This window comes from Lates calcarifer, linkage group LG9 (genome assembly GCF_001640805.2).
Source record: "Lates calcarifer isolate ASB-BC8 linkage group LG9, TLL_Latcal_v3, whole genome shotgun sequence".
Classification (NCBI taxonomy): domain Eukaryota; kingdom Metazoa; phylum Chordata; class Actinopteri; family Centropomidae; genus Lates; species Lates calcarifer.
Window position 1 is genome coordinate 18,156,283 of NC_066841.1, and position 18,160 is coordinate 18,174,442.

The 18,160-nt window shown below is 41.3% G+C and overlaps 1 protein-coding gene across 1 annotated transcript; it reads right to left on the reverse strand.

The window, feature by feature from the left end:
• Nucleotides 1–8,854: 8,854 nt before the first annotated feature.
• On the reverse strand, nt 8,855–17,732 carry lg9h2orf42 (linkage group 9 C2orf42 homolog). The gene is given in 9 exon segments (XM_018694266.2): nt 8,855–9,607; nt 9,688–9,850; nt 10,021–10,121; nt 10,586–10,693; nt 11,499–11,603; nt 12,381–12,482; nt 12,661–12,759; nt 14,719–15,884; nt 17,618–17,732. Coding segments are annotated over 8 exon segments (2,031 nt in total). The 5' UTR covers nt 15,833–15,884; nt 17,618–17,732; the 3' UTR covers nt 8,855–9,368.
• Nucleotides 17,733–18,160: the final 428 nt, after the last annotated feature.

Sequence of the window (18,160 nt, forward strand, 5' to 3'; positions counted from 1 at the left end):
ATAAACATGGAACCAGAGAAAAGGCTGACCGAGGAGGTGATGGAGCAGAACAGATACAGCAGAACAAAAACTGAACAGGTTTGCCTGTGCAGACATTATAGATGAGTGGATGATACAGTAACACATCCCTCGAGAGACTATAAATTAAAATGTAGTGGTTTCAGACAATGTGGTGTTTGCAGATGGTCTTAACAACTACTGACCTGTGTGTAATAAAACAACAAGTCGACAGCCATGTTAATAGCTCTGCAAGGCTTTACTAAAGCACAGCAGTGAGCATGCAAACATTCTCTCAGGTGTGTTCCAGTGTCAGCGCAGGAATTAATTTAAAATTTGACATATATTAGATTGGAATCTTGGCTGATAACAAGCATGATAGCATGATAACATTGTCTAATTAGCATTATTTTTGCTGGTATTTGCTCATAAACCAAAGTAGTGGACATGTCTATAAGATTCATTTTCTGAGGACCATGAATTTCAGGACAAAATTTTATGGATATCCACCTGGAAGATGTTTAGATATTTCACAGAATAATTTAAAACTTTGACCTGCTGGTGGTGCTAATGAAAAATTCAAGAGGATCACCAAAATCATTAGGATTTATCCTCCAGACACCATGAATGTCAGTACAAATTTTTGTGACAATCCAATAATTCAGCAATCCGTTTTACCTTTAGCCCAAAAATGTCAGATGCTAGTGGCACTAGAGGAAAAGTCAGAGAACCATAAAAGTCAGTAGGATTCATCCTCAGGGCACTGTGAATGTCTGTATAAAATATTATGACAATTCATCCGACAGATATTTTAGTCCGGACCAACAGGCTGACTGTTGGCATCTTTAGAGCTAGTGTGGCTGAAGAGCAACCAAAGTGGCACAGCAAGCTATCCCACAAGACTGGCGACAAAAATTCTGCAACAGCTTTGACTTTGACTGACAAGTTTTTCATTAACATTCCACTTTATTGTCTGTCTCCCTCATACCTCCTCTCCTCTCACCCCTCCTGCCTCGGTTACTCCTCTACTCACAGGGTGAGGGATGTGACAGGAGGATGTTTATTTAATGAGAGCAGTCTGGAGGGGGTAATGAAATCTACCCTAACACCATTAACAACCAGGCTTATCAGCTCCCGGGACACACGTCAGCATGCTGCAGCCTTTTGTTCTCTGGCTCGGGGCTGCCACCGACCCAAAGGACAGATTACAGATTCTCTGAAAGCCGCTGACACCTATCTTGAGAAATTAAAAACTGACCACCAGTCTCTGTTTTGAAGTAACTCTATCATTTTTCACCTAGCTTCACCTGACATGGATGGCACTGAGGTGTCCGGCAGGCACGTGTAAAGTATCTGTAGTGTGTTGTGTGTTCGAGTGTGGGAGGTGGTTGGTTTGTTACCTGACCAGACAGACACAGACAATCAATCTCCCTCCATGTCATGGTAATTGACGCTGATGGATGGATTTGGACTTCTCTTTGTCTAACACGCATGCACCGACAAGCCACAAGCCTGCACATTAACACACACAGGAAATCTGTGCATGTACCTGTGTATCTGTGCACTTATCATATAAAGGGACAATGAATACCATTCCTTGCCTGTTTCCAGTCCATGTGTTTGGCTGTAAGTGCCACCGCGGTTCCACCCTTGAATCGTACAATATTCTCTCAAAGGCTCATTTGCTGAGCATTACATTAAAGCGGAGCTGCTGATGGCCACACAAAAGCCATGTAAATGAGCTGTGAGAGAGGCCCATCAGTCATCATGCCAGATGCACTCTCCCATTATTATTTATGGCCATAATTGGCCCCGTGTTTCCTCAGGCAATGACTCTGCACTGATGGATCTGATGATGACTTCGCTCAGCCCAACAATCAGGAAGCAGTCGGAAGGAAGGGAGGAAGAAAGAGGAGACAAAGTTTGCATGTAAGTAGGGGGTGCACGTACAGATAAGAGAAGAAAGGCAGCGTTTACATGATGCAAAATGGTTTCTAAGGTAAAATAGATTGTACAGTACGTGTGATGGAGCAGCTGAGACACACAAAATTGGATCCATCCAAATACTGATGGAGCTCGACTGTAGACGTGGGAAATTACAAATCACTTTGCTGATTCAAATTGTTTCTTTTGGCTGCGTTCAGACCGACTGTAAAAAATGCATCCTTCTCATTTTAGTTCTGGCTCTGCAGCAAAGGTCCCGTTGTACGGGCCCCTGGCCAAAAAACAAACAAAAAAACACCTTCAGCAAAAAAGTTAAACCTGGCTCAACTTTAGTTGCAACACAATTCATCGTCACCCAGCAAAGCATTGTGTTGGCCAGTCAGATACATGGTAGCACACACTCCTGGTAGATTACTTTGTAACATGGCTGTCATAGTCCTACTGTTTACTGTGCAGTCATCATGATGAATAGGTAAAATGAATGCCACCATGGTAACTTTCCAGAGCTCCCCAGTGTTCTGTCAACTGATAAGCCTTTAAATGCATTGATCCGTTTCTCCAGCTGAACTTCCTGGATCATATTTCATTGTTTCACCAGCAACATGAACAACACAACCCCACCAACAAACCCCTCTCTCTGTTATTTTAACATGAGGCTGTTCCGGTTTGAATCCCTTCTTAGTCACTGGTCCAGTTTCCAATACAAATGTGGTGCAAATGTTAACCAAATTTCAGTATCAGCAAAAGAAAATGCAAATTAATGTTCATCTCCATCTACTACTGTTTTGCTGTAAACATCAAGATAAACTGTGACGTTAAACCCTCCAGACAGAGCCATGAAAACATTACAGAAGAAGAGGACGCAGCAAGACAACATGATTAAAAGAAAACCTCAAAACTGGGGGAAACCATGAAGGGAATATGACATGTCTGTTGGTTTCATGTGCTCGTTGAAGGGAAGTTACAGTGTCACAGCTCCTCACGAGTCTGATGTTGTCATCTCTTCAGTGGAAACGAGCAGTGATATAACACAACCCATGTGTGTGAAAGGCCATGTGTGTAGAAAAAGCTATGTTTAATAAAAAAAAATTTAAAAAAAAATACCTGTGCACATGGGGACCTATGATACACCTAGGCCTAATCCACTTCACGCTTGGCTGAGGTGTATGGATAATTATTTCGACTTTTTTCAAATTTCTGGCACTCAAGTTCTTTTGATATGCACAATGCACATCAAAACAGGCGAATGGAAACACATTTGTCGACTCAGATTTCTGCAGGTAAAAATAGTTTTGAGCTGGTTGTGATCATTTGGAATACTTTGTACCATTGCGGTAGTTTCTACCAACAAAAATTTAGGCCATGTTCCAATAAATCTCTCTCCTCCTCTTCACTGAGAAGTATGATTGAGATTGACATTGAGCAGATGACCCTCAGAGCCAAATGTCACTCAGGTTTATTACAACTAGATTTATACCTTCTTTCCTTTTCAAATTAGTAAGACTACCTTTTGTTAGTCAAATCTAGCAACACTGTATGTAGTAACAGCCAGCAGGTAGAGCTGAAGGTATCACTGGACACAACACTTGGATGCACCTCTGACTTTTGGATGGTAAAAAAAAAAATACATTTGTGATTTTTTAAAGATTCCTTATACATTTACTGAAGTCCTCTGTCTAGTTGAGGGTCTAATGCACAGAACACTGTATCACACAGGGCAAAATCGACTCATTCTACAAATTCATCCATCATTCAGGGCTGATTTAACCCTCCTAATATAAGTCAGTATGGGTCGCTGTGCGTTCAGCAGCAATCATGAGAAACAGTGGGGGAACTGAGATGTGGATTGTCGGGGGATTGACGCTGGATTTGGTCGACTGACTCGAGAATTGACAGGCAGAGCTCAGAGGTCACTGGGTAAGTGGTCTATCTCGGCTTCTCGTCTCGGATGTGACTCTGACTTCTTCTCCTGATCACGATCTCTGTCTGGTCCAGCCTCAGCCTGGCTACGAGGAAACGACTCTCTGTTGAGGCAGACTGAGAGGAGTTTGTGTGAAGGCTGTAGAAATGTTGCATGTCACGGTTTGTCATCAGTCATCACAGATGTGTCGACACGTCCTGTCACTCTGCCTCTACCTCTTCCAGTTGGCAGGTAGACTACTTGTTGGCAGGTCTATTTCCCCCTTGTCTTACACTGAAGGGCACCACATCAGATCAGTGCGTGTGTTGTTGCGCACAGGTGCACTGAGTATGCATATCTAATATGTGTGACTCTGCCAGGCAGGCTTAGATAATGTGTTTTGCCTTGTTCATTTGGCCCAGAAAATGCTGACCTTTGTAACTGATGATCGGTGTTTCCTCGAGGTTTTTCCCCTTTTAATGTTTCAGCTTTTACTTATATACAAAGACACAAAGCACAGTACTTATTGCGTGCAGATTGTAGTCACCTCTTTGACCCTATTATTACACAGCTGACAGACTCAAACATTTACAGTAAGTGTCCAAGGACGCTGCAACAACAAACCACCAAAGTGAAAGTAAGAATAGATCTGTAAGAGTACTGTCGACATTTATAGACAGACAGCAACATGACTCTCTCAAATCAAATGACATTATTCAGTTGTCCAGTGATCTCTCACTGTGATCCAGTGATCCACTGTGCAGACGCACGACAGAGGATATTTTCCATTTTCATTTTGGGAACTTCAAACCAGTCCTAAAGTTTAAAAAGTTGTGTTTATGAAATGTAAGATGTCCTGAAATCTTTTTTTGATTTTAGTAATTGAATAAATTACATGTACATAAGGAAAAATGATGATAGTAGGTAATTCCATGTGCACAAACAATTAATGGTTGTCCTCCTCCTGTTTATTTGTTTATGGAAAACATTTTGGGGGATTGGTCGTTTTGCATATAAATACTTTCCTTTGAAAGGAAATGTGGGGAAGAGACAATGACATGAGCTTGTTTTGTTTGCTAGAGAGACAGGCTACACCTGATATTTATGCACTTTATTGATCTTTACTTTAATGTACTCTGGCCTTCAATCCAAATTCAATACACTTGAATGTTTTTAGCCACACTAGCAGAGCAGCTCTGGGGATGATATGATCTTCAGAGGATGAATCCTAATGACTGCGATGATGCCCCTGACTTTTACTCTAGCGCAAACCAATCACAGCATCACAGAGTAACCAGCATAGCTGCAGATACTAAGCTGAAGTTCAACCTGTAAATCTGTCCAATATGCTTATAACAAACCTGCTTTTTTTTTTGGCCAATTGGAGAGCAGCAGGAACAGGCTGTAAACATATCACTGACATATTATTTGGTAGTTTTAATCCTTTACAGTGATCTCTAATCACAATAAAATCAAGACAAGATTGCAGTAACTAAATCCATCCCTCCAACCACCCCTGCTTCTCCTGTCCCTATGATTTATCATCTTTGGTTTGTAAATGTAATTTACTGAGTCCTTTTTTTTTTGTTTGTTTATTTGGTGCATTTGATTTTAGCCAGGTTTTTTGTAACATTACCTTTTTGGTTGTTTATGATCAACTTGTTAGCAACCTGTTTCCTATCTTAAATATACACATTCAGAAGACATATGGAGTCGTTTAAGTCCAGTATTCACTCTCTGTTACCTCCTGTTTTTAAGGCTTTAGCTGACTGTGTTGGTTAAAAACTGTGACTGTGCTGAGCAGGTAGTGTACTGTTGGTTTTTAGAGCTTTTTCAGTTAATACAGCAGCCTGCTGTGGTCAGTGGCAGTGAGAGTGAACCAGAGGAGTAAAGTTGGGGGCTGTGAAACTAAGATAATACAATAACAGACACTGAAACACTCTATAAAGCTTTGTGAAACTATAGAGTCTAGTGATACTTTTTTGTTTGTTCACCATGTCGAGAGTAATATAGTTTGATTCATGGTTAATATGAACATATTGATTATAGTTAAGACAGGTTTATCAGGATACCACTGTAAACTCATTACTCATGGTGCAGTCTTTAAACGTAACACATTTACTGACTGATAGCGTCTAATAGCTTCGCTGAAACCAACCCATATTACTTCATGTATTTATTATAATATGCATTATCCTAAAACCAATATGACATTAGAGGATAATGAAAGCAATGAGCAATGCCAGTGCACAGAGGATTAATGAACACAGGCTAGTTCTGATTAATGGATGGTAGTCCAGGGAGGTCATATGTGAAATAAAACATCTGCAGTGGGTTGTTTCCAAATGATGTAACCTGCTCTCAACTCCTAAATATGCAACTGGCAGAGGAACTCAACCTGGACAGCTGAAAGGTACAGTTAGTCACAACCTGTGTAAATGTAGTTTATAAATGTTGGATTGTGAGTGAACTTGGGGAACACTCTCCGTGTAGATAATGTAGACTGACAGTGCTAGAAGAGAGCTGTCGTCTCAGTGCGTGTCTGTCGCCTGGTGCTGACAGACGTGCAGTCAGTCGGCTGTATCTTGGCTGCTTCCACTCACTTGATCATATAATAACAGAGAAAGACAGAGTTGCCTTGGCTATGAACTTTGTCACATTCCACTTGACATGTGGCTGTGAGAGCTGCCTAAACTAAATTTTGTTTTTCTGTCTTTATTTCCCAGCCTCGCTACAAGCATGGGTCGGGGGGACTGAGGTGTTGGTCCGCCACTTTGGTTCAGACTGAAATTTCTCAGCAAATAATTTCATGGATTACCATGAAATTTTATACAGACATTCACTGTCCCCAGAATATGAATCCTACTGACTTTGATGATCCCCTGACTTTTCCTCTTGCGCAACCATGAGGTTGACTTTACAAGTTTTGAGTTAAATATTTAAACAATAGCTGGATGGATTGCTATGAGCTTTGGTACAGACATTTATGTTCCTCTCGGGATGATTTACAACTTTGGTTTGATCATCTAGCTAATTGTAAGTTGTAATTTGTCCATTACTAAAATGAAAAGCATCATTTGCATGAGCCTCAGCTGTACTTTGCACTGAGTACTTGCAGTAACTTGCAAACATGCTAACACACTATACCAAGATGGTGAACATGGTAAACATTATACGTGCTAAACCTCATCAGCCTTTTCCCTGTTTTCATCTTGTCACTTGCACAGCTATAGACCCTGACACCAACACTTAGTGGCTTTACTTATAGGGGTGATGTAAATCTGTATGAATGTGGTGAATGGTGAACTTTGAACTGCAAATTCATGCCATAGAGCAAACCATCTTTGGGGATAGAGACCAAAATGGAAAAAGATATTGTAGCTTAACAATGTTGCACCATTAACTTTTATTTAACCTCTTCTGGTGGAGTAAAAACTGATCCATAAAAGTGAAAATGATTTGCAGAAAGTTATGGTGTAGATAAACTACATGAACTTATTGTCCCAGTAGTGACCAACCCACAGTGAGTTGACAGGTTTGCTAACTGACTATTTGGTAGTTCTGAGCACTTTCCCCCACTCCCCCTCATAGACCTCTGCTGTCTCTGTCTATAACACCTCTCTCAGGCGACAGAGGAAGTCTCCCTGTCAAAATGTGCTTGCTATTCCTTCCAGGAGAGGATTGATGCGTCTCCCATCTCCGTGACTGACAGACTACATAAACAGCTAAATGTGTGGCTCAGAGCTGTCTGGCAGCCGGGCCCCCCTGTGCAGTCAGAGGCTGTACTCACTGATGTCCTGGGGGTCTGTGAGAGAGGAACGAGGGCCGGGGGCTGGCACTGTTTTTTTATACGCCTACACCCCTGATGTAGATACACTGTGTGCAAGCTGCTATTCCGAGCGGTGCGTATAATTTGGCATGATGTTCTCATGGCATTAACTTGTAATCTTAATTAATTCATGAACATTTGGACACATTTTGGAAGCATGTGTGATGTTTCCAGTGATATATCTCACAGCAAGTGTGTAATTCCTGCTTTGTGATGCCCAGAAGGGAGGAAGACAGATCCAGCCAAATTATGAAACGCAGTTATACACCTAATTTTCTTCTATATTAGCACATTTTGTAACACAGAAACAGAGCACAACGATACACTGGTTACACTGATTTTCTCAAAGTAAGACAGTGTCAATAGTCCTTTCAGTCCTTTCAATCCACTTTCTGTGTTTGCGTTTGCTTGAAAAGCTTTGTTAGGCCAGTCTCCTGTTGGTGAGGGCAGGCTTATGCCTCCACCTGCTGGTTACATTTAGTACATCTACTGACTATAGAGAGTTGGTGAAGATGAACAGCTGAAAAGATCAGTCTTAATTTCTTAATAGGAAGACATGGAGGACAGGTTGTGCAGAAAAATGTTCCATCTATAAATGTCAGTGTTTATAACTTCATTGTATTCACTATCATGCACATCAGATTCTCATCTACAAGATTTCCTGGTGTTTTACTACATGTATTTGAATAATTAAATTTACTCAGTTTGCATTAAGATATCTTACTACAAAGACAGAAAGGAAATCATGCAGGACAATTTATTTTCCTGCACAGCCTGCATCATACCTACAGGACTCACAACTAAAACACGGTTTTTATTATTTCATGAAGGACAAAGTCAACTGACATTAACATTGAAATGACTAGTTTGTTTTTATTTGAAAATGTAAGTGTAATGAGTGCACCTCTGTAAGCATTAAACAGTTGAAAATCATTAGAGAAGTTTAGAGAAGTAATGCTCAAAAGGTCGGGAATCATTTGTTAAATCCTGACAATGTATCGTATTTTATCAGCTCATGTGTTTTTTTAATGAATGTTTATCTGAAAAGCGACATTTTCTGAGTGGATGTAGTGGAGTAAAAAGCAAAAGCAAAAATCCTTCTAAAATAATGTGGAGTGAGAGTATAAAGTAGCAGTAAATAGAAATACTCAGTACACTTTCCACCACTGTACAGTAAAGAGACATTTTTACCCATTCATTGTGTTTTATTTTGTACTGCTTACACAGCAAAAACACAGGTTATTCACATCTATAGGAAAAGTTAGGAAAAAGGATTCAGTCAGTATGTCTATTTCCATTACTTTTCAATACTTCATTGTTTTTTAAATGATCTGAGCTGGTTGTATGATCTGTGACAGACAAAAAGGGTTTGTTTGTTAACTATAAAAATATATGTTTTCAAAAATAAACTTCTATTTTTGTTTCTTTTACTTTGTGAGAGTGCATATTTAGAATTAAGGAGAAGGCATTAATATGAGTACTTCACAACAAACAAGGCTGTCTACAAATACTGTGATCAATATAATGGACATGGAAATTGATTATCCATAGCTTGCATAACATAACATGTATATATGAGTGAGTCACATACTGTATATGTCAATGAGAAGTATTAATCTATATCAGAAACATGTCAGAGTTGCAGTTAAAATTGATTACTGCAGATGTTGACACTGTATAATAAGGAAAGAGACTTCCTTAGACAACCACTTGAAGTATTTCAATACTCTTTGTCTGTTTGGATTGGGTGGAGTCTGACTTGTTACGGGCCCCTTTCTCCGCCGCACTCATTTTCTCACAGTATTCCGGCTGACCGCTCTGCTGGTGGCCAAATTCAAAGCTAATCCTGAGCTCTCCCATCTGACAGCGAGGGAGGACGTCCGGGATCCACTCGATCACAAACGGACTGGCCTCCTTCTGATCTGCCGTACCCGGTCCTGGCAGATACATAATGTAAATATGCACAGCTCTGCACAGTGACCTCTGGGTGCTATCATATCTGAGAACAGCCACTCACCGACTTTGAGGAAGGTGCGGAGCTCCATGGGTCGTATGGCCTGCTGCCGAACTGTCCTGTATCCCTCTGGTAATTCTGGCTCAGGCGGAGGTTCGGGACAGCGAAAACGTGAATAAGAGCCGTCAGCATTTTTTACAAAACTCTGAGAGAGCTCCAGAGGCAGCTGGCGGGGGCGGAGAGAGAGATAAAGAGGTAAGAAGAGTGCAGGTTTGGATGTAGTATAGTGGCTATAAAAGTCAAGTGGACAAAAATTTTGATTTTGAAAACTGACAGAGACTTGTCCTCTCAGTGGACATTACACCCCAACATAAGAGAGATGGGGAGAGCTTTTACCTCTGGAGTGTCAAAGATGCGCTTGACCTGCATGAGATTGGTGATGTGCCAGGTGTGCTTAGAGAAAGAGCCAGGAGGAAGTCCATAATTTCTAACAAACGCTGACATCCACACACACACACACAGAGAGAGAGAGAGAGAGAGAGAGAGAGAGAGAGAGAGTAGAATTCAGATCCTGTTCTTAAGTCAAAGCACTAATATGACAATGTAAAATGACTCCATTACAAGTGATGGAGTAAAAACAACTGAAAGCTTAAGCTTATACTGCAGAAAAAAGGCCCCTGTAACTGATCTATAGTATGTCTATACTGTATTAACATATATGACATTATTAGATTGTTAATACTGATGCATCAGTGCACACGTGTTCAAAGGGGTCACAAGAAAAATCTAAATTGTGGTGTACAAACACATATTCTTTCCTTTACCTTACTGTAAGTACTACCTTACTTACAGTACTTGTGTTATTTAGTGCAAGCATGTGCAAGCTCTAGATTTCCAAGTGCACAAGTGTGAAAAGAAACTGACAAACTAATGACCTCTGTAATTTAGTAACTTTCCCCACCTGTGGTGAAGTTTGGCAGTCTGCCCTTCTTCGACCCGAGTGTCAGACGATGCTGCAGCGCGCTGAAGAACTCCTGGGGAATGTGGTACACCAGAGGTTGTGGTTTCCCTGGTGGATAAACAAGGACAACAATAGTGTTTTAATGTGTGCAACGAGCAATCACAGCCAGTCATCCTGCAGAGGTGAACAGGTCTGAGTGTCCTCTTTTCCTGAACCTCCTGCTCCAGAAAACAAAAGGGCTTACAAGTTGGAACTAATTTCGTTATTAATAATAAATAAATCATTTAATGCTTTATAGCTCAGTATTAAATTATTAATAAGACAAACCTATGGGTTACCATTATGAGAAATCAATTTATTAAAAGAACAGTTCGACATTTTGGAACCACTTATTTGATTCAAGAGTCTGAGACATTCCCATGTCTGAAAGAACCTTTTACTGATGACAGTTTAAAGTTTGTATACATTAATAAATCATTGAGCCATGTTCCTGCACTGCTTTTTTCCCCCACCTAGAAATCCATACAAATGGATGACTTCTGATTTTCATCGTAATTAAATCAATTAACTCCTTATAAAGTATGTTATAGTTCCATTGTACTGATGCATACTTCATCAGTCAAAGGATAATGGCTTATTATAACTTGATAACACTGTACTCACCAAAGTGAATTCTAATCTCTAGGAACATAGTGATGCTGCTAAAAACACTGACAGGAATAATAAAGGCAAATGGTAAAATAATCACCAAACCGTTATTAGAGCTGATATTAAAACTTCATATTTAACCAGCTCTCATCCAACTCTCAACAAAGAAGGTCACAAAATGTCCAACTACTTCCCAAACTCTGAACCAGTGGATGATATATACAGTGACGGATCTTATAGCTGAATTAATATGCTTTAGCTTTACCATCAAACTGGTAGTGCATCGTCTGGTGGATCCTCTCTGTGACACTGGCCAGCCACTGCTGGAAACCCAACGTCACCGTACGCTCGTCCACAGCCTGGCTGCTCCCTGAGACACAGAGGATCAAACAGCACAACAACCTCTCATTCATTATTGTCTTTGTTTCTGCCATCAAGATATTTAGTCCTGTAAGTCTCTGAGCTTTTGACTGTCAAAATTAAGGAGTTAAATTTAACTTTCAGTACCAAACAGATGCAATTTAATGCCTGTTTGATGATCATACAAGCCAAAGTATGAGAGCTGTCAATGAAAACACACAGGGATGAAATGACTTAGAGGTATTTTTTGTAAGTGTATCGTATTTTTGCTACTACTTCCCAAAAATAATCCCTAATATTATCATTAATTAGGACCTGGATAACCAGTAGATAATGGATGGATAAATGAACTAAGGGAAAAAAATAAAAATGGTCTATTTATTTACTGGTAAATATATTAATTTGATATAAGATCAGAAATAGCACTATGCAGAATTTTCCAGGCAGTTTTTCCAATTTCACATAAAAAAACATTTTACAACTAAAGTTACTGCCAATGGAAGGCGAGTAAAAAAAAACTCTAAGACTCCAAGATCTGCTGCTAACCCTGATTTTGTCAGTCACAAATTAAACGTTAAAATATGCTCCGTGTCCACCACACTGCGACCCTGTTCTTTTCAACAGTGGATCAGGATTAGTGCTGCAGGATTAGACAGAGGAATGATAAAGACAGAGGCAGATGTCTAAGACGATGTAAAGCTCTTTAACAGACAGGCAGCAGAAAGATGAGGAGACAAGAGAGAGGGCGTGGGCTCAGTAGTGGGACAGGCAGTGATGGAGGCAGCACCTGGAGCTTTCAGCCCACCAGCACCAGGGGTTTTCCTCTGACCAGCTTTCCTCAGGCCGGAGGCTGACACTCCCTCTTTCCCCACCCCAGAGGCAGAGGCCACTGAGGGGGCTACACAGAGGCAGGAAATGAAAAGAACGACAGGTCGGGAGAGATAAGACAGAAAGAGAAGGAAGGACAGTGGAAGATTCAGACAAACATGCTGTGCAGAATCATCCTGCATTAATGAGTGATAAATGTTTGGAAATAAATCTTTCAGGAGGTATTATGATGAAACCACCGGAGAGAGATTCATCCAGACGGAGTTTCTTTGCTTTATGATTGGTGCTGACTGGCTCGGCCTGCATGAAGAGGTTTCTCGCTGGGACCAGTTATTCTACTGGTGGCACTTTGCTGCACGCCTGATGGAAAAACATGGAGAAACACACAAGCAATGAGTCTGACTGAACCAAATGATGCATTAAATGAAACAGTCTGACATTTTGGGAAATGTATCTGTTGCTTCCTAATAAAAAAAACAGAAACTGGTTCTGTTTTTTTATTATGATTAATGATTAATTTGATGGGAATAACTGCCTTTAAAATGTCTGATGGAATTTATAAACATGGAGATTTTAGGGTTTGCCTTGAAAAAACAACTTAAGTTGTCAAATATGATTATGATACTAAAGAACTAATCAGGGAAGTCTGAGCGGAGTTTGGTGAAACTGGCACGTTCACGACAGCCTCATAATAAATAAATTAAAACAAAGTCAATTTTGCACAGGCTGTAACCAAACTCTCCGACTTCATATCTTCCCTTTCCTGTAGTACTGTGCTCTTCCGTCTCTCTCTCCTCTTCTGTCTCTTTCTGCAGGTATTTCTGCCTCTGGAGCTGTAGAGTCTGATCTGTGATGACAAGTCTCCTGCTGCTCCTACAACTCCACTCAACACCTGCTGCTAGAATTAGAAATTACTTACACTGCTATTAGTTGTATTGCTGTGTTAGCAGTTAATATTCTAATTATCATTACTATCATTACTACTGCTGTATTATTGGCCTCACCTTACATTTTATTGGAACCCGTGTTATGCTATGTTCTTCTCTCGCTATGGTCTCCCCCCTCTCCCCCTCTCTCTCTCCTTCTTAACCCATCCAGTCGAGGCAGATGGCCGCCCACCCTGAGTCCGGTTCTGCTCGCGGTTTCTGCCTCTTGAAAGGAAGTTTTTCCTTGCCACTGTCGCCTAGTGCTGCTCATGGTGGGATCTGTTGGGTCTCTCTCTGTAAATACCTATGTTAAAAAGTATGGTCTAGACCTGCTCTATATGAAAAGTGCCTTGAGATAACTTTTGTTGTGATACGGCGCTATATAAATAAAATTAAATTAAAATTGATTTGAATTGGGCCAATGGTCAACAACTAGACTATAAATTATTTACACAATATTCTTCTATTATTTTGTCCACCCCACCTGTATCAGTGAGGTTAAAGAATAGAAACGCCTCTCAGTATGACACAATGCAGTTCAACAGCACTACAAACAGTTTGTTGGAACAGTTTCAGTGAAGACTGTCAACACCGTCATATTAGACCCCACTAGCTTTAGCTACTTGTGCCTAATAAACTGGGAACTGAGTGCACGAGCCAGTTTTATGTTTTGTCTGAAAGTGGAAAGGAAGTTTTTTTAGAGGGGAAAAAAAATCAGAGAAATCCTTTATGGATTCAAATTTCTCTCAATAAAAAAATACAGTACTGTGAAAAAGTTTTAGGCATTTGAGATGTTTGGATTCTCATTCATCATGCAGCACCATCAGGGAGGTGTCTGATCTGTCCCAAATATCTTCTGCAATGAGCCAAAACATACAGTCTAAGTCATAAATAACAATCTTCAGTGAGAAGATGAGCATGGAGTCCTGCAACAGATGGTCTGGCCCCCACAGATCCCTGATCTCAACATCATGGAGTCAGAAGAGAGACAGAAAACACTGAGACAGCCGGAATCCGCAGGGGAACTGTGGCAAGTTCTTCCAAGATGCTGGAACAACTTGTTGTTTTAAAGAGAAAGAGCGGTCACAGCAAATACTGATTTGATTTAGTTTCTTCCTGTTTACTGCACTTTGCATGAAATTAACTGATCAACAAAAAAATGGCATTACATTTGAAAGCATGTTCACTTAACTTTTAGTGCCTAAAATGTTTGTACAGTGCTGTGAGTATATTAAAAAGTATAATGTAAAAACGGTTTTGCTGGGGTTTGTAAGCCAGTTTATTTCTTGGCCAGGAGCATTAAGCATTTCTCAAAATGTCAAACTATTCTATTTGACTGAAAGTCAGAAAAGTCAGACACAGTTACTGTACCACTGGAAGTGTAGTTGATGAAGGCAGCAAACTCTGAAGCCAGTTTCTCATCGCTTGCAAAGGCACACACGCAGGCGTAGAAGTGAAGGCAGGGTTGAGGCGTGGCCGAGCTGGCGGGAGGATGAAAGCCGCCTGCTCCGCCTGTTCCATCAACACCAGGTTTATTTCTTCTGCCGCTCACCTGGCAGGCACAGTGAAAAATGCCGTGCTGCTGCACCTCTCTGCCCTTTCTCTCACTCTTTGAAGCCTCAGACAGCCCACCTGCACCTACAGTGAGATGCAGCAGGCCCAGAGGATGGTGGGAGTCCGTATGGCACTTCACCACCAGGGTGTCTTTTGAAATGCGCTGTACCAGGGGTCCTGGAGACTCCGTGGCCAGCCTCCACAGCTCCTCCCTGGCCTGGATGGAAGCCTGCAAACCCTCCAGGACGGAGCTCTTCAAGGTCAGCGGCGTCGCACAGCTCCGACACTCTATGGCCTGTTTGATGTGGATGCAGAGGCTGTCGGAGGACTGCTTGGAACTGGCCGCCCCCGATTCCGCCTCCACCTGATTTGACTTTTGACCCTGTCTGCAAGACGGCAAAAAGCAGCGGCCCAGGTTGATCCGGGTTAGCAGAGTGGCGCCGTCACCGGTCGCTATGGCAGTGTCAGTGGGGACTAGCTCGACAAAGCCAAGCTGCGTAGCCGTGGCTCCTCTTCCTCTGTGACACACCGAAAACACCTGGACTCCTCCACCTGAGCCTCCGCCCAGGACCCCTCCTCCCTCACGCTCCTTCGCACCTCTCTCCTCACTGTCTATTATCACCTTCACCACCTCCACGGCACATTTCTTGCTGTTTCGACCTCCTCCCGCCGAAGCATTTCTGAGGGACACCCCGCAGGCCTTGTTCTTGCAGCTGAGCCCACGGGTGCCGTTGTAGACGCCACACTGAGGACACTTGCGAATGCCCCGCAGGGTGGCCCTCCCCAGGTTGGAGAGGAAGGCGGGGGTCGTGGATGCGGTCTTTCTGCTGTCTCTCTGCTTTGCCGCCAGGTTGGCCTGAGTGGACAAAGTCTGTGGAGTGGAGGGAGAGACCACGCTGGGCGAGGAGGACACTGTGACCTCAGTCTCCATTCTGGGACTTTGTTACCCAGAGTTTAGCTGGAAGAGCTGAGGGGATCCAAACCTTGACAAAGAGGGAAAAGGACATAAAGGAAACAAAGTGAACCATTTGACCACATATCATTATCATGAACCAATGACTGCAGAGGAACTTATGATCACAGGCATGATTTGAAATTCTTATTGATGCCTTTTATAATGACTCTGATGTCGATGATTATGTGTTTTGGAGTTTTATAAGGACAAATGTACCAAAAACCAAAGACATGATCACTGACTTAAGAGGAGCACAGTACAGTATTTCCTACACATCCAGACATCTCTTTGTGGTTGCTTTGCATTAGTTTATTGTCATTTTGCATCTGGTTAGGAAGTTTTGCATCTCTTTTTGTATTGTTTTATATCTCTTTGTGGTCTTTTTGAGCTTAATATTTGTTGTTTTGTGTCTCTTTCTAGGATATTCTGCAAGGTGAAGACCAGGGACTCTGGACTCCTTGGGCCCCTGGGCCTGTGCCTGATAGGCCCTTTCAGTAACCCATGCATGGTTCTTGTGCTGTGGTTTGGTTTGGTTGCATGAATGAAAACAGACTGGTTAAGCTGGTCAAAGTGACAGAGGTGATGATGCTGCAGTGAGCTCAGCTGCAGGACACTGCACTTTTATTCCTGTAGCCTTTGAAAGACTTGATCTCTTAATGTAATGGAGACTGTCACACTTCACTTTATTTAGCTCTATATATTTGGCGTTGCTCTGAATCTTATCTTTCACTTTTTATGGGCAGGAGAGAAGCAGTGATTCTATTTTTTGCTCGATCTGCTGCTGTTTTTATTTCCAGCATTTTATTTTAATCTATTTGTTTTTTAATTATCTATTTTTATATATCAGTGGTGGGAGAAGTACTCAGACCCTTTACTTAGATAAAAGTAGCAATGTGATGGTATAAAAATACTCCATTACAAGTAACAGTCCTGTAGTAGACAAGCATTATATCAGTGGATCATTAGTGTTAATGCATTAACATGACAGCAGTACTTAAACTGTAGCTGGTTGGGGGTGGAGTGAATTACACTGCCTCTGCTGGGTTCTGTATACAGAGCTGCAACTATCAGCTGATCAGCAAATTATTTACATATAATAATAATTATAATTATAATTTCCAGGTTTTCAAATCTACATTTTTTTAATCCTGTTTGTCAGATATGTTGAATGTAAAGTGAATATATCTGGGTTGTGGACTGATATTCAGACAAAACAGTACATGTGGAGATGTTACCTTGAGCTGAAATTTTATAGCCAAAATAAATAATCACTGAAAATAATCATTAGCTGCAGCCCTTGCTGTTTATTCATCTGCAATGATGCATCAAAGTTGAAGTTGAATACTTGTTAATAAAGAGTAATGTAGTATAAAGTTGCTTAAAATGGAAATAATAATAATAATTTTTAAAAAAGCATCTGCAAACTGTACATGAGAGCAGTAACAGAGGAAACTGTTGTAGATTGTATTGCTTTTCTGTCCTTTACTGTTGATTGTTATGATTATCATCAGTGTACACTAAGCCTGTGTGCAAACCTAATTTCCTGCAGGGGTAATAATAACGCCCATGTTGACTTTTATAATGACATAATTAAACTTGAATTAAAACCACTCTGCCTTCTTAAGTTTTGCAGACTATCTGTCTGTATTAAAACCACATGCATCTGTTTGAATACTGCACCTCCTCGCTGTAAACACACCACCTCGTTTTGCACAGGATTTTACTGTGCGTGTGCTTTTGAAAATCAAATGTTCAAACTACCTGCGATCCGCTTCTGTTTGGTCAAATCCAGCTCGACTCTGGCCTCCAAAACCGTCTCGACCGTCGCCATTCCTCCTTACATCCCGACAACCGCATTGCGCCTGTAACGACACTCCCCATTGGCCGGAGACGATCACGTGAGGGAGAGAAAAAAAAGCGGGGTGGGGACGGTCGCTCTAGGAAAAGTGAATCATGGGAGCTGTAGTTCAGGTACACTGATGCCTGAGTTTGCAGAAATGATATAAATCAAGTGGAAATATCAGGCAGAGAATGAGAGTTTAAAAGTAACGTTCTTCACAATAAATAAGAAGAAAAAAATCCTGACAGCTACATGACTCCATGTGTTTTGTGGCTCTTTCTGTGGTATTGTGCAGGTGAAGGGCCTGAGCCCAGGAGACCTGTTTATTTTATCCATCCGTGCACCGAAGTCTCCTGTGGCTGCATCTCCACCCAAACTTTATTTTGTGTTCTCTCCCTTTCCCTGTGGACACCTAGACTGTTTTTGTTCTCCAGACTCTGTGGCCCCAGCAGGTTCAACTTGAA